Source organism: Takifugu flavidus, chromosome 17 (genome assembly GCF_003711565.1).
Source record: "Takifugu flavidus isolate HTHZ2018 chromosome 17, ASM371156v2, whole genome shotgun sequence".
Classification (NCBI taxonomy): Eukaryota; Metazoa; Chordata; class Actinopteri; order Tetraodontiformes; family Tetraodontidae; genus Takifugu; species Takifugu flavidus.
Window position 1 is genome coordinate 2112782 of NC_079536.1, and position 21851 is coordinate 2134632.

The 21851-nt window shown below is 44.2% G+C and overlaps 1 protein-coding gene and 1 long non-coding RNA gene across 2 annotated transcripts in view; one reads left to right on the forward strand and one right to left on the reverse strand.

The window, feature by feature from the left end:
• Positions 1-13029, reverse strand: part of LOC130513774 (uncharacterized) — a 175082-nt gene extending 162053 nt beyond the window's left edge. Inside the window, exons 1-2 of the long non-coding RNA XR_008946826.1 lie at positions 12727-13029; positions 9379-9471 (exon numbers count right to left, since the gene is read on the reverse strand). This is a non-coding gene — a long non-coding RNA (uncharacterized LOC130513774). The remainder of the gene's footprint in view (positions 1-9378; positions 9472-12726) is intronic.
• Positions 1-21851, forward strand: part of LOC130513772 (cadherin-12-like) — a 64268-nt gene that overhangs the window by 16443 nt on the left and 25974 nt on the right. Inside the window, exons 2-5 of the mRNA XM_057012793.1 lie at positions 1500-1941; positions 14825-15119; positions 17976-18095; positions 19968-20135. Coding sequence (XP_056868773.1) covers positions 1696-1941; positions 14825-15119; positions 17976-18095; positions 19968-20135 — 829 coding nt within the window. The 5' untranslated portion in view covers positions 1500-1695. The remainder of the gene's footprint in view (positions 1-1499; positions 1942-14824; positions 15120-17975; positions 18096-19967; positions 20136-21851) is intronic.

Below are 21851 nucleotides of genomic sequence, written 5' to 3' on the forward strand. Positions count from 1 at the left end.
GGATTCCACAGCCTAATTAATCAAAGACTGAGTCAGCGAGAGCTACATTGGCTTCCATTACTGTAGAGCTTATAAGCACATTAGCAGGGAGACAAGAACAAAATAGCAGGTGCAGAAGTCGTTAGCTCAATTTTTCATGCCGCTTTTTCGTGCTTCTCGTCTCTTGTTTTCAGCACAATTAAGTATCTGCTAATACGGCCATGAACGCTCGAGCGTCGATATGGTAACAAACAATTTAGCACATAATGAATGAGGCTGGGCGAATTAAGCCGATTCTCTTATATTTGTTTTCATCTGTGCTTCAGCTCGTGTAATAACTAATATTTCAATTAAAACATCAGGCTAAATATCTGCCCAAGTAGAAGCATCCAGAGTTGCTCTTTTGTGCCCAAAAGGGCACCAGAGGATCTTTTAAAACACTAAGAATAACTAGTTCTATTTGTAAGAAAACAAATATTGTGGAAAATAATGACAAATTATGCACATAAAGGATGATTCGGTTGCTTGAACATGGGTGTGACTGTCGCATTGGACCTAAATAAGCCCCTTTTAATCTGCTTGTTATACAAAAGGATGCCAAACAACCCGTAAGTTGGTTGTTTAAAAAACCTGTTTACATGTGTTAAACCCACGTATTTGATTTCCCGACAACGGGCAACACAAGCGCCGACGATGGCGACGCTCCAACACGTCGCAAGCCGCTGGTGCATTAAGCTAATTTGTGCCCGCTGATGTATGAGGAGAGGAAACCGAACCTGGGAGAACACCTGAAGATATACGGGATATGTCACTAATCCGTTGTAGGACCAGCGTCTATCACAGCACCCGCGTCTGCCACATGACGCGCGACGTGACAAGCGGAATAATCTCCCGTGGCTGTGGCTTATCAAATATGTGGAGCTCTTAACAGGAGCAGCATCGGAACGCGGAGCATCAGCATCATGGCCATGCTGATTTGGGCTGACATTTTGCTCAGCACATGTGTCAGTGTGAGGCCAATTGCAAATATGTCATGCTACACAGCCTGGGCAAGTGCATGTTTTTGTGTGTGTGTGTGTGTGTGTTGCTGAGGGTTTTGATTAAAACTGCAAAGACGAGGTTTGTCAAGCAAAACGGACGCTCATCAGCAGCCTCTCATTAGGCTGTCAAAGATCTAAACCTGACGTTCGGTCTCGACAGGCGGCCGTTGCAGAGAAGTTGAGGGATTGGGGGGGGGGGTTCCATGGAGAGGAAAGAGCTGAAATATTCCAGACAGAGCGTCCCAAAAGTAACGTGATTAATGATCCAACAGAGGTGTGTGGGGCTAATCCATTAGCAGGCTAATAATTGTGAAACTTTTTCTTTTTATTCCAGATGAATTCTTTTTGAGACATTCATCACACTATTAGGGTCCCGCCCCAGCTGTCCAATGACATCATGTGTCTATATTATTACAGATGTGATTGAAACTCAGCAAACCGTGAAACACTTTAAATGCTGGATTTGTTTCTGCCCCGCAGGTGATGAGCCCCATCAGTCTCTGAGTCGGGTGTTGACAGTTCCAGGGAAGACCGCTCTCTGGGTTTGCCTCTCCTGGCAGAGCCCCCCCCTCCGGCCTTACCCGATCCCCGGAACTAACCTCCGCAAGTCGTTTCAGCGTGGCTCAGCTCTCGTCACTGGACTTTAACTCGGGGACCAAAACTTCACAGACCGCCAATGCTAACAAGGAACTGCCTGCTGCTGTTCCTTTGGATTCTTGTCGACGAAGGCTCCGCCTTCTCCTCGCGTCCGCCTTTGCTGCCTCTGGGACAGAGCAGGAAGGGGAGGGAGCACGCCAGGAGCTCCGCGGGCCCGATGAGGAATGGGGCGAATAGATTTCAACGGGTCAAAAGGGGCTGGGTGTGGAACCAGTTCTTTGTGCTGGAGGAATACATGGGGTCAGACCCGCAGTACGTGGGCAAGGTAAAGAAGGCTTATTTGTCTGCGTTAATGGGGTGTGGTGGAGTCATACATCAGAGTAGGGAGCTTGGGAAAACTGCTTCGGCGGTAAATGGAGGCCACAAATAAAACCGTGAAGGAGAGTAAATGGATGAAAGAAAAGGACATTAGCAAATGTTTAAGAGAATTCTAAATCTAGTCCGGACCTGACTCACCATGGAAGTAAAACACTGTGGCATCTATTATTGATGCCACTATATGAACTTTAATATCCAAGGAAAGTTTTGCTTCCAATAAGGCAAACCGCCACCAGTTAGTCTTATCGGCTGTAAAACGGTGTCCGTTTGTGGTTTCAAGTATAATAGCATTAATTAAGAGAAAATCTACATGCCAATAGATCGTGGGCGGGTTTATGTGAGGCTGTTCTATGACACACACACACACACACACACACACACACACACACATCACTGCACGGAGAGGATGGATAGCACAGAGGAAATAAATTTAGATTACAGGCCCTGTAAACCTGCTGGGGCAACATATTTATAAGCTAGGGAAGACGGGAACAGTGATCGAGGCTCAATATTCGTAACTGAACACAGACGCGCACCACTAAAAGACACTTTCCTCCCACCTCGGTTTAAATCTGTCACTTCTGACTTCAGCAGATGAGTTTTATTCTCTGCAATGGCTTAAGACGTCCGCAAGTAAACTCTGTGCGGGTTAAGTTGTAATTTGGCACTCCTGGCTTATACAGGATAATAGTAAGACTGACTTATCTGCCCCAGTGTCACTGCAATCAGCCCTGACAAGCCGCGCTGTTTGTGCGAGTCTGAGGCTGAACGCAGTGGGAGCTGCTGTCCGCTGCACCGCTAAGTCACTTAATCCTGCCTGAAAATAATTGACCGATTCTTTGCCGTACGGAATGCGTTCGGAGATGAAACCAGTCCAGACAAAGCAACAGTCCTGCCTTTAAACGGCGCTGGCTTTAAAGATAAATACATGACGCCTGCGAGGCCGAGAAAGCAGCGGGACGAGCGTGCGGCGTTCATTAACCGTCACCATCAGAGGCCCGTAAGAGGAGGCAGCTTAGTTCCCGCTTCCTGTAAATGAACTCTAATGGACTCTGCATCTCAATGCAACGGATGCTTGTTCCATACGTCACCTGTGAATATTTACTCCGTCCGCGGCGTAAACAGGACTTGTGCAGAGCGCTGTAGCAGCTCAAGGAGGGACGTGGGTTCAATAATAGCAATAACAATCAAGGCTTGGGGGAAAATCTTTTTCTTTCAAAAGCGTTTGACGGCTTTCTAAAATCTGAGGACTCTTTGGTCTTGCATCTCTCCGTTATCAGTTAATTAGCACAGACGGCACCACGCGTGGCGTCTGTGTGCCTCTGAAGCTGGGTCTGGAGGATGGAAGAGTCCTGGTTGGCTTCTGATGAGAATAAAGGAATCCATGCCAAAGCTTCAGGTCCAGTTACAGCTCGTAGCCCCTGTTGGCGCCTGTCAACTACTCTGCAGGAGAGGTGACGCGCACGCCAACGGTGGATGGAGCACACAGCCAAACCATCTAATCAACTCTATTACGGTTCGATCGCATGTCCAGCCGGACTAACGGCGTTCTGTCCTCTGCAAGGGGATATAGTTTGCATAGTATTCATAATTACCCTTTTTTAATTAAAAAAAAGGCACTTTTTGGCTGGTACACCCAGCTCGGAACATCAGCATCTGTCTGTTGTTGATGGCATTACAACAAACAAGTGCCCGAACACGTGAAATCTGACTCGATCAGCAAGAGTCCATCCATTTCAAACTTTAAAACATTAAATGCATCACTGCCGGCTTAAACTGCAGCAGCCAAATCGTTGCTAATTAGCTAATTCACATTGCTAACAAGATGGAGTAATTACATCAGCTTTTAGAGCAGACGGGAAGAAGAAAAGACTAACTGGAGTGATACAGGAGGAGGTCAATGGGGCCAACATTATTTTAGTAATTAGTTACTTCTATTTTTACATTTAACATCCTCTAAAAAAATGTCATCGGGAAGTGAACTCACAGGACCTCGCTATCCTGATCGGTATTAATAATGATAGTTACATTGAGATTTCGATGATATTTCTGCATCGTGTAATGTATTCTTTGAGCACTAAGGATAATACCAATTAAGTGATTTATATGGATCATTCAGGCGTGCACTGCCCACTATCCGAGTGTTTCCATAGTGTTTCCAAACAACTCGGTTATTTAAGATTAATGGGAGCCGGCAATAAAATCCCTCATCCGTGAGATCACAAGAAAAACAGACTCCATCTGAATTTGTCAACAAAGGAGGGGAAAAAAGGAAAATTGAATGCATGAAGTTAATTTGAACAGGCTGTTAGAACCACTGTTAGCGAGAAAACATGCTTGCTTAAGGGCAACATGGCGGCAGTCGAGAAAAATCAACATTCCCGTTCCTTACACGGGATCGTGCCTCCTCATGGATGTCAGGGCCATCCGTCTTCAGGAGAAAACATGGGGAAAAAAACAACTGCTGCACCGGTGAACGAAAAGAACAGTGATGTGGTTACAGTGGAGGTACCAGGTACTGGTTTCACTCAGTGGTTCTGGTTTGGCTATGAGGGCCGGGGTGGTTCGGGGAGATTCTCCAGTGAGTGATGGAGGTCTCTGCTGTGTTTACAGACAGGACAAAGCAGCTTATCTGTGTCCTCAGTCCATCACGCCTTCCACACTCACAATGTCTGCAGTGTTGTTAATGAGCGCCCGTGCAGCAGGCGCCTTTGGAGCTCCTCCTAGTCTGACATCTAATGAACAGTCGCAGCGAGACAGCGGCCGATGCCGAAAAGGTCTGACTGCAAACAGAGGCAGCCAAACACATCAGACGAGGTGTCAAGCAGAGGGAGGAGAGCAAAACGGAAGACATCCGGCCAAAATTAGCTTCAATCCTCCAGGTTGTTCTCATCCTCGGCCACCAAATGTTCAGCTTCAAATCGAAGACGGTTCAATAAAACTTCCAAGTCAAATCTCCCCATCGCATTAGTAAAAACCCAAGAACCCATTTACGGTCTAAAATTATCGTGTTAAACAACATTTATTATTATTATTATTGTGGAGAGACACGCCTGCGAAGAGAATTCCACTTGGAATTCCATTTATTTCTAGTAAAACCAGGATTAGAAACCACAACCAAATAAATGATTTGAAACATTGAGTGCAAAGATTACAATCTTCATAAAAGCCTTCGACTCCTGACAACAATCACATTATTGCAATTTAGCAATTAAAGCCCAGGGGACCTAAGAGGGCTGGTGGAACAGCCCCGCGCTCGCACAATTAGATAAGGCCGCGCTGCTCCTATGCAGCGGCGCGATTATCTGCAAGGAAAATCTGCCATTAGCGGCGCGGCTGTAGATCAAGCCAAGCCGCCTGCTGTCCCTCACCGCTGTCTCGGCGGAGCTCAGCAGCAAATCCCACAACATTTAGCTCCGACTCTCCTTTGGAATCTTATTTTTTTTAAATAACTCGGTTGTCGACAATGTTTGACGGCAACGGTTTGAGACCGAGTGCTCGAGGCTTCGACTTCCCACAGCAGATAGGATGCACAGGGAGGGCTGAGGACGGCTGCGCACAGCAAAAGAATCTAATAGTTCAGGTGGATGAACTGAGAATTTAATCAAGTCGGTGTCTTTATTACTATTGCTTGGCAGCACTGATCTCTTTAAAAGAATGAATGTTAAATCTGTATCAGTAATAACTTTAATTGTTAAAGATCCTCACACTGAACACCCAGACCAACCTTTGCCTCACTTTAAAGCAGGAACACCAATCTGATCTTTTCATTGCAATAAGCCCCTACAAAGCAGATAGCAGCTACAAGAGTTTTGTCTCCTCGGATGCTCTGAAGGTTAAAGACAAAATTAATCAACTTAGATAGAGTCACACTTTGGAGCTAGGAAAAGGGAAGCAGAAATGTCTCCCAGTGCCATTCACCGTGGTAAAGTGCATGCAGCGTACCAAACGGCACGCTCCGATGCACCGTTTCACTCGCACAAAAGGTCGCTCATTTGAATACAAGTCAATAGGCAACTAGCTCCTGAAAGGGCATCCCGGTCTTCTCCTACAACTTGTTTATTTCCCTCCTTGCTCATGACAGGGAGTGACCATCCCTTTTATTGATGGCTCTTCCTTGTAGTCCCACCCAACACCTGGATGAGATTTATTACCAATGTGAAGCCCGCAATTTAATCTTTCAATGAGGCTCTGTGAGAAGGACATAAAGACCTTTCCAACGAGACTTATGCGCCAGGCACAGCAACCAGCAGCTTCCGTCACCTGACCATATGAAACCCACCAGCCTTATAGTGCGTTCCGCGTCATTAAGCGGGGCTCAGTTTAAAGGCTTTGGAATCTAGCCGTGAAAGGCTTGATGGATGACCGTATAAAATGCAGCAAACCTCTTCATACACTACAGATGATGACATGACATTAAACACCCAATCGAAGCTTAATGCACGCCGGCAGTTAATTACCGTCGATGCAAAAATCACGACCTGAATCACTTGATTGCTTGGCAGAGGTCTGTTCAGTGACCTGCTAACGTGGTCTCTACACGCGGAGCTTGAGCCCAGAGCCACTCAGTCACCTCTGTGTAGAAGACATGACGCCATAAGTGTTTGACATGGAAATAATGCAATTGGGGACAGTAATCAGACTACCCTTGTTGATGTTTAATGATACCTCTTGCTCTTGAAGACAGACGCTGGTAAATCAGGTGCCAAATGTATAGCACAGGTATGTAAAATGTGCGTTGCTCCACTGTAGATTATTCATGAGGTGTGCCACCGCCTCAGCTGTTCATTGGTTCATATTAAGAGGTTGGGGACATTTATAGCCGTAATATATACCGCTGAAAAGAAATTCCGCAAAGAACAGATTAAATGAAAACTAATGGTGCCATAACTCCATCCTACTAAAGTCATATATTTCCTGTGTTTCATCCTTATGGGTAATGCTACCCCCCCTCCCATGAATTGCCGGGATCCTATATCCCAATCAGTATCACTTAAGACTACGATCAACATTTTCCATTTGTTCTTTGACACTGATGGCCAATATTGTGGTTCCTGGTAGAAAATTGCATTCCACGCATTGTATCAAGATGACTATACCATTTAATCAAGTGTGATATGAGAAAGGGGATCCGAGCCAAAACCCCAGTCTCCAAGATCAATAACAATCTTGTACATTACGGTGACATGTCACAGGAAGAAAGAGAGAGAGAAAAAAAACAACATTATACAAGGATATGAGCTATGATAATGCGATTAGATGCTACATTCTGCCACTTCCTGGTAGAAGCTCAACAAGCACTACAACCTTAGATTTTACAGATCAAAAAATGAAAAATGTAGTTGTAAGGGTTCAAAACCCAGAGACAAACACAGCGTAGGAGCACAAGAATAGCATCCACAATGCATTACTTTAAATCTAAAACTGTTCTGCTCTGACAAACCTGAGGCGATATCCGTCAGTGCATTCAACTTTTTCTTTCCCGCGCCCCTCCCTTGCTAGCTATGTGTTTTTTAGTAGTTGCATGTCTTCCACTGTAGTGTGAAACCCAAACCCCATCCTTATTAACTCACCGAGGCATGACACAATCAGGGTAGCAAGCTCCCGGCTGTCACGACAAAAAAAAAGAAAGAAAAAATGCTCCGGGGCTGATATCGATCAGCTATAATAAGCCTGCAGCGGTCGACAGCATTTTCCCCCCAGCATCAGATTGCCTACGATGCTAAACATGCGACCACCACTTCTGATTTGGTACGACAGGCTTGACGACACTTACGCCGTATCTCCACGACAACAGCATGTCATCTCGGCGCTAATGCCGACGCTGATAGAGCAACGACCTAACAGGCATTAGACTGAAGGCCACTTTCAGGTATAATAATGAGATATGCCATAAAAATAAATCTCAGGCAGCGGCAGGTCAGGGATGCAAAGCGATTCAAAATGGACACGTGGCAACGGGGAATGATCAACCTCAAGCTGGGTGAATTTGGCGGGAAATATCTGTCACTTCTGGAGAGCAATGCGCCATTAAACAAATTCAAGCAATTCCTTTTTCCCATATCCAGAGTGAAACTGTGACAGCACTAAGTGGTCGCATTGTAGATCGAGTGGGGATGCTCAGGATTAATAGAACTAGCGTTCGTTGATATTTAAGACTGAAAAGAGGCTAAAAGTAGGCCAGTAACACTGACACAAAAAGAATCCGACCCATTTCTCCGTCGTCAGGAATTTGCAGATTTCTATTGAATGCTACAAAAGGATGAAAGGAATTTTTGGAATATTAATGGAAATAATGGCAACAGGATAGAACCAGTGCCTACATTTGAGTAGCTTTGCAACGTGGTTTTGAGAACCCACAAAGTAGATGCAAATCTAAGGAGAAAAGTACATAAAGTGTGCATACAGTAATGAGCCTTTGGCAATAATCTGGCTCCATGTGGATTTTGTGGATATGGAAATGACTTTTAGCAGAAAGGTACATTAAAATGTCAAAGCACGCAGCCATACTGGGCTCTCTCCTTGTAGATTTAGTACTTTGAAATTCATTTACATAAAGCTGCGCTATATTAACATTGTGTGCAGGAAAACACTTTAATTTAGTTTGGAGCATTTGTTGGTCCACGAACCCACACTCGTGCATGTTTTAGCTCTGGCAGGAGGATACATTATTCAGTGTCTGTCCTTTTGTGTAAAGAATATTGTTGCTACAATATCTCCTCCGACCACTTGGCCTTCCTAAAGTTTCTCCCTTTTAATTAGCTGTGTTGAAATAGAGCTAATGCAGAAGGAGAAGGGTAGAAGAATAAACCCGACACATGTGAGAATATGATTACATAAAAGAAGGAATGGCGAGTGCAGACTGTTTACTCAATTTGGAAACGCACTCTGCGGCGGCTGCTGGGCCATTCACAGGACGATGCTGCGCTCGCTATCAGCCACGAGTGGTGGCTTCCGCACGCATTCCAGGGGGACGCGCCATATAATCCCGGTTGCAGAAATCCAATTACAGCATTTTCTACAGAGTTTGGTTACATTCTCCTCTGAAATCGCTCAAATGAATCAATACGAGGGTTTGCTGCATAGCCAATGAGCGGACCACATGCTGCAAATCCTCAAAGTAAAAGAGAACAACAGCCCAGGAAAGCACAGCCACAAGGCTAAGGATGTGAATGTTGCTTACAGCCTCTACAGATGGGCCCCACTTTTCCCAATTTGTAACAGTAGTTGAGTAGCTCCCGTCAATAGTGCTTTGTCCTGATAAGCTGTGAGTAATGAGCCTGCCAATGCTAGTTTTGACAACAGCACACATGCACTAGCGGGCCCGTGCATTGCCACAACCGGAGGCAGCTGCAAATATGAACCCCGACGCACGTTAACCCACCTTGGCAGGAGGTGAAGCCAGGTCTTCCTCGGGACTGACGCGTGCATAAGCTGTCCTCACCGTCGATGAAAACCCTGAGATCACCTGCGAAACCTCGAAGAGAAAAATAAGGATTAAATTAGAGTGTGAATCTGGACTCTTGGGAGTCTGAATCCATTTTTCACAGCCGCCATGGCAACAGGTGTCCTGAGCTAAGAGTCTCCAACGATCGCCATTGTGTAAACTAGAGTATCACTGGACCAAGCTGTTTTTGAGGTGACCCATTGAATCTGAAAAGCAAAAGTGTTTTCAATATTCCTGTTATTTTCTTTTAAAATGAAATAACCATAAAATTTGGACTGCATTCATGTACCTGTGGGCCTTTTCTATGCCTACTTTCCTATGAGTAAATGTTTTAATATAATCGATTATCATTGTTCGTGTAATGGAATTTTTAATTAATGCCAGTCACCGTTCCCAGTTACAATTAATGGGGTTGGACACCTTTTCTTTATTCCAGAGGCATTTGCATTTCCTTTTTCATCTCCAATCGTGCTGAGCTTATTGAGTAAACTGAGAATGTGGACAATAGCATATTTATTAGCATTATTACATCGAACGAGCAAAAGAAAATATGAAAAAAATTAAAGACTCCACGACTGAAGGAGGGATAGAACACTATCCCAAGTCAATGGATTTTGCATTGATGGTTGTTGGAAATGAACGGGATGCTCCAATAAACATGCTGGGAATTATCAAGATGACCTTTATGTCAAGTTGAGAAACCAAACCAGATGTAATCATTTGTTTGTGTCCCCTTTCGGTAAGTCAGGAACAGTCAATATGCCGTGATTCAGGTTCTGTTGACGCCATATCGGCTGCTGCGTCGCTGGAACAGAGCTGTTGGTGCTGGAGATGATCTCGCTGTAATAAACGGCCAACATTTGAGCCATCGATGCTGTATTTAAACGTCGGGCTGCAGACGATTCCCACTCCATCAGACCACAGGTGTGAATGTGGCCCTGCATGCACCGCTGCATCCCCCTCTTAGTGTAGAGGCGACTGGTAATCAATTACTGCCATTACGGTGACTACACAGTGTCACCGGTCCATCTGCAGCTTTAATCCCACGGAGCATCGAGTGTTACCCTCCAAAAGAGCGAGCGTGTCGCTCGTGCCGTCGTTTCATCCGACTCACAAAGTGTTAAGCTGCAACAATGCATCTTGAGTTAATCTACTCCAAATGATGCTGGGTGAATGGATTACAAAAAGATTATGGGATTACAAAACAATAGGAAACAAGATGGATAATAAATGAAGAGCGACACAAAACTACTACTCTATTGGGCTAAAACAGAAAATGTGCGTGTGTGTGTGTGTTTGGGGGGGTGTTAATTAAAAACAGCTCAAGTTTCATGACAGCTCAAACAACAAAACAGCCGTGACCAGCCCGACTCTGCCGTGAATGCGACATATTCTCTTAGAATTGTTGACAGCACGTAAGAGCGATTAGCCGTGCAGCAGCAATGGAAGCTAAAAAGCCTCGGCCCAAACTGGAAATGTCCAAAAAAGGCAGATAACATCCATCTGAAAAAAAAAAACCCTGATCCGGACAGTCAACCTCTAATGTGGCTGAACGCTAGACAGGTGGGAGGATTAATTCCCACATTAGAGCTGTCGTAAATATGGATTCAATTACATAGGAGGCTGTCGGAGTCAATTTATGTGCAGGGATGTTTTAAAGAACACGTAACACAGCGCTCTCATGTTTATTAAAAATGCCCCGTTGCACTTTTTAGTTTTAGACCATTTATGCACGTCCACGGTGCACGTTAACGAACACTCCCGCGAGCTGGAGCTGCTACAACAGCTTCACAGATCCCATCCCAGGCCTTAGCTGTCAACGCATTTTAGTGTAGGAATGAAGGCAAGCAGAAGCCCGTTTTCATGCTAGCAATCTCTAAATGTTGTTCTTAAATGGTTCCAGCCTTGACTTTAGAAGCGCCCATCGGCAAAAATGCCGCACTGACCTGTGAATGTTACCTGAAAATGAAATACTTACATGCACATAATAAGCACACATGATCCTAACTCTATCCTTAATGTATCCAATGAGTCAATATAACAGTTCCCAGGAGAGATTTCCTTTTGCCAGACATTTACCTTCAGTTCTTCTGGGTTTATTTGCCATGTGCACGCTCACTATGCACCGACATCTCATGAAAGACAGAGGGGAATTTCCTTTAAAGACAGGTAGAGATGTGGATTTCTTGTGCAAACAGTTGAGGAACGCTACAAACGCACGTTCAAATGCCAAGAACGAAGCTCGGCACAGGAGAGAAGAGCCGGGAATAAAATACAAACTGCGCATGGAAGGAAACCTGGTTTAAAGTGCTGTTTCGTTCCAAAATTGCAATCAAACTTTCTTTGCTACAAACCGAGGTTAAAGATATTCCACAAGTCACTATTTATCATCCCTGAACAGAGGCCATGGAGGAACCTGTGGAACAGCTTCACACAGCAACAGTGTCACAAATTCATTCCAATTCACAATTTGCTTGAGATAAAACTCAATAATTTACAAGACACACGGAAGCAGCACACCAACGACATTGTGCCCAGACAAAGGAAACAAGGTGGTACCACCAAGAGTAGCAGAACAGCAGCCAAACAGCAAAGGAGGGAATGTAGTTATCCTCTACCTGCTGCAGCCACTCTTGGCCTCAGATGTGCGTCAAATCTGATCTCCGGTCCATAATATCATCTGTACAAATATGCCAAATGTTGTTGGTGTCAAATGATTTATGGTGTTTGGTGTGTGAGCGTAGCAGGAAAGAATTTCACACCGTTTTTCAGTGTAAAACAAGGTTTGTCGCGACAGAAGGCAACGCAATTCACACGAGATGCAACAGATCATGAAAGCAAACAGCAAGAAAGAGCAAATCAGCTCAGACGGAACAGCAGAGGACAACAGGGGAGGAAAGTTGTAAACTTTCTATAACATGCTCCAGTTAAAAGTCCCTTAAACACACTTGAGATGGCTTCTTTAAAGTTTAGCTCATAAAGAAGAGCCTGGGGCCTATACTTTTGGAGGGATCCACCACCATCAATCTTTAGGCAACAAACAGTCTTTGATGCAATAGTTCTTAAACATGATTTGGGTTTTGTCTTTGCTGTACACTTAACATGTAAATATGAACGTCGTGCAACGATAGCTGAGCAAACAATGTAGAACAACACACCTTTTTTTTTCTTTAATTGAAACGCTGCTCCCCGGAGCGAAGGGATCCGGTACAATTAAGTGCTACACCCAACCGAATCACATTTGATTAAAAAGTTTGAAATATACATAAATATATATATATTTACCAGTGTAATGAAACTAGTGTCAGCTGAGATGAGCTGATCCCACGCTGCTGGTTCTGAGGTGGCTAAATTTGTTCACTGTAGCCTCTTTCGGGAGATTTTTCTTGTCGCAATTTGTGGACGGTCTCTTCAGAGCCGGGTTATTACCGGGGTTCAGATAACGCGCCGATGGTTATTGATCAGGGAGGTTTGTCGATATCCGGCCAGGTTTTTACCAATATCAAGACGTTTCCGGGTTGAGTTCAAGCCAGATCATCGATTTTGTGTGCTTCACCTTGGCTTCAGCACTTAAATCAAGATCAAGTTCAGGTGGTGCTTTTTCCTGGTGCCTATCAGGTGCACCTGTTCCGACAATTCTGTTGCGCAGCTATTATTAAATTCGGTTGTGTAGCAGCTAATGGACGCTTGTACGACACTTTATAAACTTGTCTCCAACCCGTTAAAGTTATTAAAGCGCAATTAAAAAACATTATTATTAATTCTAAAAAAATAATGGAGTCAGACAAGTTTTGAATATAAACTAACTTGTCAAGGTTAGAGGTACGAATTGCCATAAAACAACATAAATTATATAAAAAGAAAGTTCATAAGATTATGTAATAATGACAATAAAAAAAAACTTCCAGTTTATTAGTCTTATACATAAAATAAAATGGGTTGGACACTCCTACAGGTTTTGATGTTCACATTATTTAATACCTTTAGTAGATCGGAACCAATCTTTTCAGAGGTGCCCAGCAAATTATTGTGTGACCCTTGTTGGCAAGGACTGCGGTTAGTCCTACATACAATTCTCACTCATTTAAATAGCAATGAATAATAATCCATGGTTGAAATGTTTATAATGCCCAGCTTTGCTTCTGTGAACTGTGCAATTTGCACTGAATCCGCAATTAGACAAACTCCAGTGTGTTTATGCATGGGTTTGCATGTCTGACGTTGTTTTGAACATTAAATGGAAGCAAATTTATAGCTGCAGCTCATATTTCCATTTCTTCCACTGTCATGGAGGTTCAATGGAGAATTGGTGAAAATGACATCTTAAAATTCAGCAAAAGGATGAGAGGGACCAACTAAATACGCAGAAAAAGTGGCGTGGATTTGTTCAGTCAATGGCTTGTAGCGCATAGTAGTAAAAGTTAGTGAAGAGCTGTGCACGGCCCATAAAATGAGCATAAGATGGTTGGACCACGGCAATTAAAGCATTTACATTAGGAAAAATGCTTCATTGTTACTGCTTATATTAATCTTTCTGGTTTGTGGCAAGGCAAATGTCCAAGGGAAAAGGGGTTTCCTGTGTGTGCTCTGTCATGGTAAACTAAAACAGTGAATCCCACTCCCATTATCAATGCACAGGCTTGTGCAGCTCAGTTTCATTTCTTTGAAATATGTTTTCCCGTCACGTGGAATGACAGTGGTGCTCAGCACTGTGGGTGGAAATTCCGTGTAACTGATCTGAGGGTAAAAAAAATCCATATTCATGCATGCTGACGCTCACGTTGCGTTAGAGATTCTAAATATTTAAAAAGCTTTGAATTGTGTGCATGAGCTCCCCGGGAACGTAAACTAAACTGTGTCAATAGGCTTTCCACCAGCAGCCCAGAATGTGTTTGTCTTGTACAGAGAGCTGGTCCTGGATCGGCCCCCAAAAAAGACGTTCTATGGCGCTGATGGCTGAAACGATTCCAGAGTTAGACGATTTACCTCAGGTCCTGTAAAAATGATCTAAAACCTCCCAACTCTCTGTTCTCCCACATAAGAGAAGTTGCCAGACTCACAGTTGAATAAAAATGGGATCAGAGTGTAGAGGAGCTATCATTGCAGCATAATTACACTCAGAAAATACATTATTTATGAGAGGTATGGACTCATTAATCTGTGAAACATTTTGAAAGCAAAATTACATTCTTTTTCTCATCGCTAAAGAGGGGGTTTGCTGATCCTTTCAGACGTAAATTTGCTCTTTGATGCACAGTCAGCTCCCCTGCTCTCTCTGTGTAATTGTATTCAGGGAGAGCTCAGACCTGCACTTTCTGGGAATCGTTATCTGTGCCGAAGTTTGTTCTCAACCTGCCGTTTCTGCTCCTCTTTTGTCTTCCAGCTGCACACTGACCTTGATAAGGGGGACAGTGCGGTGAAGTACACTCTCTCCGGGGACGGGGCTGGCTCCATTTTCACGATCGACCAAACAACAGGGGACATCCACGCCTTAAGGAGCCTCGACAGGGAGGAGAAGCCTTACTACACCCTGCGTGCTCAAGCTGTTGACATCAACACCAATAGACCCTTAGAGCCCGAATCGGAATTCGTAATCAAGGTTCAAGACATCAATGACAACGAGCCAAAGTTCCTGGAGGGACCATACAGGGCCAGTGTCCCTGAGATGTCGCCAGTAGGTATGTGACCACATGCAGTGACACGCTATGTCCACTGAAGACACTTAACGGCTTTTACTAATTGCTCAGGTTTAGCGGCAGCGAACGCTTCGTAGCTTCAGAATACAGAAGCGTGACCGGGAAGAACGAGGAGGGCGAATCTGTTCCACCTCCAACTGATTTTGACATTTCAAAGGGACTTTTTTTCCCTTCCTTTCTTTCTTGGTGTGCTCTGCCTGTATTGCAGTCAGGGTTGTCTTTATCCCCATCCCTCGACACCCCCCCAGGAGAACAGATCAAGGTAATTCACTGGCAGAATGGTTCCTCTTGATCTGAATGGCAATGAAGACTTTAGAACCTATAAATCATTTATCTCCAGAGGGCTGGTAGAAGGCAAAGCAGGAATAACGTAGGCTTGAATCTTCGCTGTCATCGGCGTCGCAGCAGCTGTTTAGCGAGACGCTGAGGCTTTTCGTTGGACACATAAAGAATCAGGAAGTAGAAAACAGAGCATCTTTTAGTGATTAGATAGGGAAGCTCGTACCAAACCGAGCCCTACTTGTCAGAACACGCCTGGTTTGTTTATTATGAATTTCAGTTTCATGGGGAATTTACAGATGCATTTGTAAAATATCACTTTATCTTCGGCTGCACTGTCAGGAGGTCCTCTCATTATCTGTGCTAATGCAACAGCCGGCTTTAGTCATCAGAGTTCCGCGTGCTCCCGGAATTGGAGCAGAATCAAAGACGTTTACGGCCGCCAAAGCTCATCGAATCCTCTGTGAATGAATATTGATAAGCTCCCAATTTTTACAATACTGTCCTGAAGTGCACGCCCAGTTTAATGCTGTCAAATGTGATGCGGTGATCGACTCCACCGCCCCCTTGAGCAGCAGTCGGTAACATGAAAACATTACCCTACATTAGAGAATGTGTCGCAATTTGGTCTGCCTGTGGAACACTGACACTGGTTTCCAGTCCAGGCAGATGTTTAGGTATATTTCATACGATTCCCTCAGCACAACAGCTGCTCCAAATAATTCCCATTCATTTAATTTTGTTTCAAAACCTCTAATCGGAATTTATCGCTCTTGCAATAATGGTTTACTGCATATAGAGTCGAGCGCTTCTATTTTTGTCGTCAGCATGACTATTTACCAACCTCAATTTTTATTTTTCAAGGATGCCTGAAGTGAACAGTTGTCGTGGTAAAGGAGAGTAGCACTGGGGGAAAGTGAGAAATCCTGCGTGCTTAACAAAGAACCTCCTTGCAGCAGGAGATGTTGCAACCAGCCTGCACATCCTGTTTGGGTGTATACTCACCGTCACCATGGACGCAAAAATAATTTGGATTATTCACGGCCTGGGATGCAAATATTAAATAAACATAAAGGTTTCATCAACATTACACAACAAAGACTTGCTGCCGATTGAGACCCTCCCGTGGATTTATGCAGGCAGACAAAACAAAGGGATACGCTGAGCATAAATATGCAATATTGGCTGTTAATAATCTATAGACAAACACAAAATCAATCACAGCGCTAATCTTGAGACTCCCTCAGAGTTGCTGCCAATCCGCTTATCCCTGAATATTTAAGGGGAAGTGACAGATTTGCATAAAAAAACTGTAATTACCACAAAATGTTGGTCTCATTTTTAATTCTGCTGCAAACTGTGGATTTCATTTTCAGCCAAAGTTTGCTCGGATTGGACCAGTCTCGATTCCCTCTTATATCCTAATGCACATATCTTGTCTCGCGTCACGGCAGTAATGTGTTTGAGCATAATTAGTAATTTATGGTTCTAATACAGTAGAAAGAAAACCTGCTTAAATGGTATTTAATTATTCCTGCATTTAAATGAACAGCAGTGACCTTTATAGCAACTGTGTAGGCATTAAGTACACAACTGATTATGCACAATTACACATAAAGTGTTTTTTCACATTGACAGCGTCACACATACAATATGGTGTCAGTGACTATTAGCGTTCCACCTTTTATCTCATCTGCATTCAGCACCAAGCTTCCAACACCGATGTAAAGGTGTTGATTGATTCTATCCTCTCCTGAACATTGGTGTTAAAAACTTATGGCTGTTTGTTTTTTTTTATGAGAAACTTCTACCTCCTAATGTTTCAATCTGATTGGACCGGAAGGCCGACGTTACGCATACTTTCATCTCCATCTGTCACCTGCAAACATTTCATATTGTCAGCTAGACGATACATGTACAGCTGAGCGACTACGCCTGAAACTGTCTTGTCAAGGTATCATCAAACTGTCTGCCAATAAAGAATCTGGCCATCTCCTTCAGAAAGTGCAGCCTAGTGTTCCACGGTAATAAAATAATCAGCCCGACAGGGCAATTTCGGCTGGCTACTCTCCTAAACTGGAAACTTTAGATTGAATCTTTTCAGTTTAAATACACAGTAAACAAGGTTGCCCCTAATGGAATGGTGCTTCCAATTCATGCTAGTTAAACTGGATGAGTCAAAGCCCCAACATGTAATTATTCTGTGCCTCTTCCAGGAGGAGTCTGGAATAGTGCCACCCTAATAGTCTCCCAGCCATGGCTCTTTGTTTCCTTAATAATGGCATTGTTCACTCAGTGGTTGCCCATCTAGTATTGCTTAAATTTGCTAAATCAAAACAGACAAGCGGGGGGAAAAAAATCGCTTCCAATCATCCTCTGAAGTCCTGTTCTCTCACTGGGGACTCCGCTGGGTATTGGCTGCGGCCCTATCGGCCGTGATTCATCATTCATTAGTGTCCAGTGCAACGGCTGTGCAAAGCGATGAACCCCAAAGCATTTGGACTTGAGTCTCATGAGAAAACCAGTAACATCAGCTCGCCTTCCCTTCCCCATCCTCAGGGACGTACGTGACACAAGTGACGGCCACAGATGCGGATGACCCCACCTATGGCAACAGTGCTCGAGTGGTGTACAGTATCCTCCATGGCCAGCCATACTTTTCTGTCGACCCCAAGACAGGTGAGAGAACACCCGGATCTGTCATTTCCATTTTGCTTTAAAAAGAAAACTTTGCAGTAATGTAGAAACATTTTGGTGCAACGTCTGAGAGGATTTAAATGGATCAGTAATGCTTGGTGATGCATTTCTAAAATGCCCCACACAGCTCCACCAAAGGCATTCCATTCTAATTCTGCATTTTACTGTTTTACGTGACTCGGCCTTTCTATTGTAGCAGCCACAAGAAGTGGGAATTTCCGAGTTCCGAGTTGGAAGTTTCTGCTGGAACGCCCCCTGAGGTCGGATTTTCTACTCGAAATGTCAGAGATTCCTCACTGTTTTCAAAGATGGCTGCCCGAGTGTAAACAGTGAACATTTTGAACGTTGCAGAGGGACCATATGTTTGTCCAGAAGTTGTTTATATTCGGAAAAGACAAAGAGGAAAATCACTTTCATAGAGGTTGCCATCTTGTTTTCCAACTTTGTAACTGGAACGCTGAAAAATGGCCCGTGATGTCATTCCCAGGTATGAATTCTGAGGTAAATGGAATGCGGCAATAGGAGACGGAGTCCGCGCGACAGTGTAGATCGATGCATCCGTTTACTGCATCATGCCATTCAAACAGGCTCAAGAAATGACACCTGGGGCACTACACAAACCAGTGTAACACAAAGAGATGCTCACATCGTGTAAAAAAGAGAAGCAGGTTAAGAGAAGCGACTGCACAATATTCCTGAATGTCAGCATCTTTAAATATAGAAGTCGCGGTGCGGGAATGCTATCAGTGTAACACACCCCAACGTTTCAAACTGTCAGGTGAACTGACAAACAGACACTCCCAGTGTGAGGAAATGAACTGTGTTCCCCAAACTATCCTAATGATTTTTTTAACTGCAAGTGAGTCATCGGAATTTTGTGCAGTTAGCGACTTCCCGCGATGTCCTCGGAAAAAAAAACTATCACACGGCGACTCTCTATTCTTGCTGCCATCGAAGCTTTCCCTTTCTGCTGACCCTGGGCCAGACGGGTCTATGGACGAAATGGAAAGACCTGGAAATATTACAGGAAAAATAGTCAGGTATGCCTTCATGTGAGCAGCGTTCTAGGAGAAGGACCTTAGCTTCCTATCTGGGACAGTTGGAATGACATGGAAATAGATTCATGAATATCATACATGAGGAGTGGGACCGTTTTCTGATTCTCTCAGCTTCGCAGTGCACCCACAGTGCATGACACGCCACGACTATTTCAAAAATAATGCTGGGAAAAATTAGACTGTTGAAGGGCTCTCTCTCTCTCTCTCTCTCTCTCTCTCTCTCCTCTCTCTCTCTCTCTCTCTCTCTCTCTCTCTCTCTCAGCTGCATGAGAAAGATGAAAAGGAAATCCTGAAAGGAAATAAGCCAAGCAATGGGACGATGACAACAAATCTCAGTATTTATCGAACACTATCGCTGAGGAACTAGGACAGACCCTTCAAGAAAAGCTTTGATTTAGGTCTCAGGGGTCCGTGAATCAATCCGAACGTCCGTACAAAGTTAAATAGAATAAGAGGAGGAAAAAAGTGGAGACACACCTACGCTTCCAGGTTCCTTTTAGCCTGCCAGCCACCCACTGGCCCAGCGATTATTCTGCTGCAGAAAACGCTCTCTGATCTCAGGGTCTCTGATCCTCAGTGAATCATTATATGGTCTCACCAGAGTTCGCTTTTGAATGTCAAGCGTCTTCCAGACCTCTATTTTAGCCTTGAGTACACGCCTGTGTGCTGCCTCTGGCTCATGGTCTGCTTTTAGGATATTTCCTTTCTTCTTGCCTATGTATCTTGAGCTGTACAATACCATTAACCTCTCTTTCTCTCCTCCCCCCCCTTCACTGTCTGTTTTGTCGTACACCAGGGGTTATAAAGACAGCCTTGCCCAATATGGACAGAGAGGTGAAAGAACAGTACCAGGTACTAATCCAGGCCAAGGATATGGGAGGGCAGCTGGGGGGCCTTGCTGGGACAACCACCGTCAACATCACCCTCAGTGACGTCAACGATAATCCACCGAGGTTCTCCAAAAGTGAGCGGCTGAACTTTGAACTTCCATCTTAACTTGTGCCGGTTTAAAGAGGTGACCAATGAATGCTGGGCAACGGTTTATCGAATAGTTGATCGCGTCTCGTCGAACACTCCGGCTTGTTTATTTAGCGGGATTGAAATGGCAGCTACAATCCCAACTAATAAAGCAGGATTGGTGCTTCTCTGGGGCACACGGGGCATCCTTCTATATTTAGACCTGGATTGAGCTGATGATGGTGCTGCACCAGGGATTGACTCGGTGTATTTAAACACTACATTTTATCCGGTATTTTGTATAAGCTGCTGAACCAGATTAATTCGATTGTACCGTTCATAAGGTCGCGTAAAGAGCCAGCCTGAGCAAAGGGGGGGACTCATCCTGACACCACAATGATCTCTGAAAGCCTATCTGCGTATACCAACCATTAATATTAAGTGGATGCAAAGCAGATTCCATCCCCAACAGCAAGTGTTTGACAGGAAAGGAAAACAGTCGCTCTCCACTGCCGCAGTCACTTTGTGTGTTTTGTGGTGACACGGAACACTCTCCTCTGAATGTAAATATGAACAGTCAGATGGTGAAGCTCCTTTGGCTGTGAGGAAAAGCTGATATTTCCATAATGCTGTCACAGCACAGAGGTCCGGGTCAGTCCGGCACCTCCTCCGCCCCGTTCCAAAGCCCCTCTTTGTCTACTTCTCTTCCATTCGTCCGAAAGCAAAAAGGCTGATTTTGAAAACCTTCCGGAAACTGATTCAGTATCACAATGCCGCATGAATCAATTGCACATTTGTCTTACAGAAATGATTCCTCCTCTCCCTAGTTATTATTATAGATTAAACATTCTCAAGCCATTCATCTTCTAAATGAACCGCTGTGATAATGGCGCCAGATGTGGTCGCAACGGCAGAGCCTGCAATGGTCATGACTAATCGCAGTGCATATAGCTTTGCAGAATTATCCTTAAAGCTTGCAGTGGGGGGTGCCATGAAGCATCTGCTGGTTACCTTCTCAGACAGCTCCCTCTCATTTTGTGCTAATATGTGGAAGGAAACCGTCTTTTTCCATCCTTAAAAGGACACGACGCCCTAAAGGCTTTTAAAATGAATGCATGTCATCAAAAGTACTTGATTATTTATTGAATTACAGCCCCCAAATCATCCATGGCTCAATCCTGGGATTTCTATCGAGAAAGAAAAAATAAAGAAAAAAGAAGAGCATTCCTCTGCAATATTGTGGAATGCCAGTGCAATGCAAGCAAACAGACGGCATATTTAATGCAACATTTTTCAGTAGCCTGAGAGGAAAAGGTCATTTTCTTTTTAGTTTTACTTTAGCTCTCTGTCAAGAACAAAAGAAAGAGCCTCTGCCAAACAGCTCGCTCTTTCACCACTCACCGCCGACATTTATGTTCAAGTGAGTCTCTCCAGTTTGATGCGATCATGTGTCAAACAGCAGTATCCTCGGAAGACACTTCCAAGGGACTGCATTCCCCCCTTTGTCTCAGGCCTGTCATTTTCCCTCAGAAGGAGCCACTCGCGGCCGAGAAATCGATGAGGTATTTGTTTAATCAGATGGAGGAACGTGTTGAGGAAAACGGTGGAGTCAGTGGAGAAAGTTGCTTTCGGTCACAGAGACGTTTCTCCTAATAACAAAATGGGGGTTGTGATCTGACATTTCTTTGCAAACATGACGGTGATGCAGCGAAACATTAAGAAA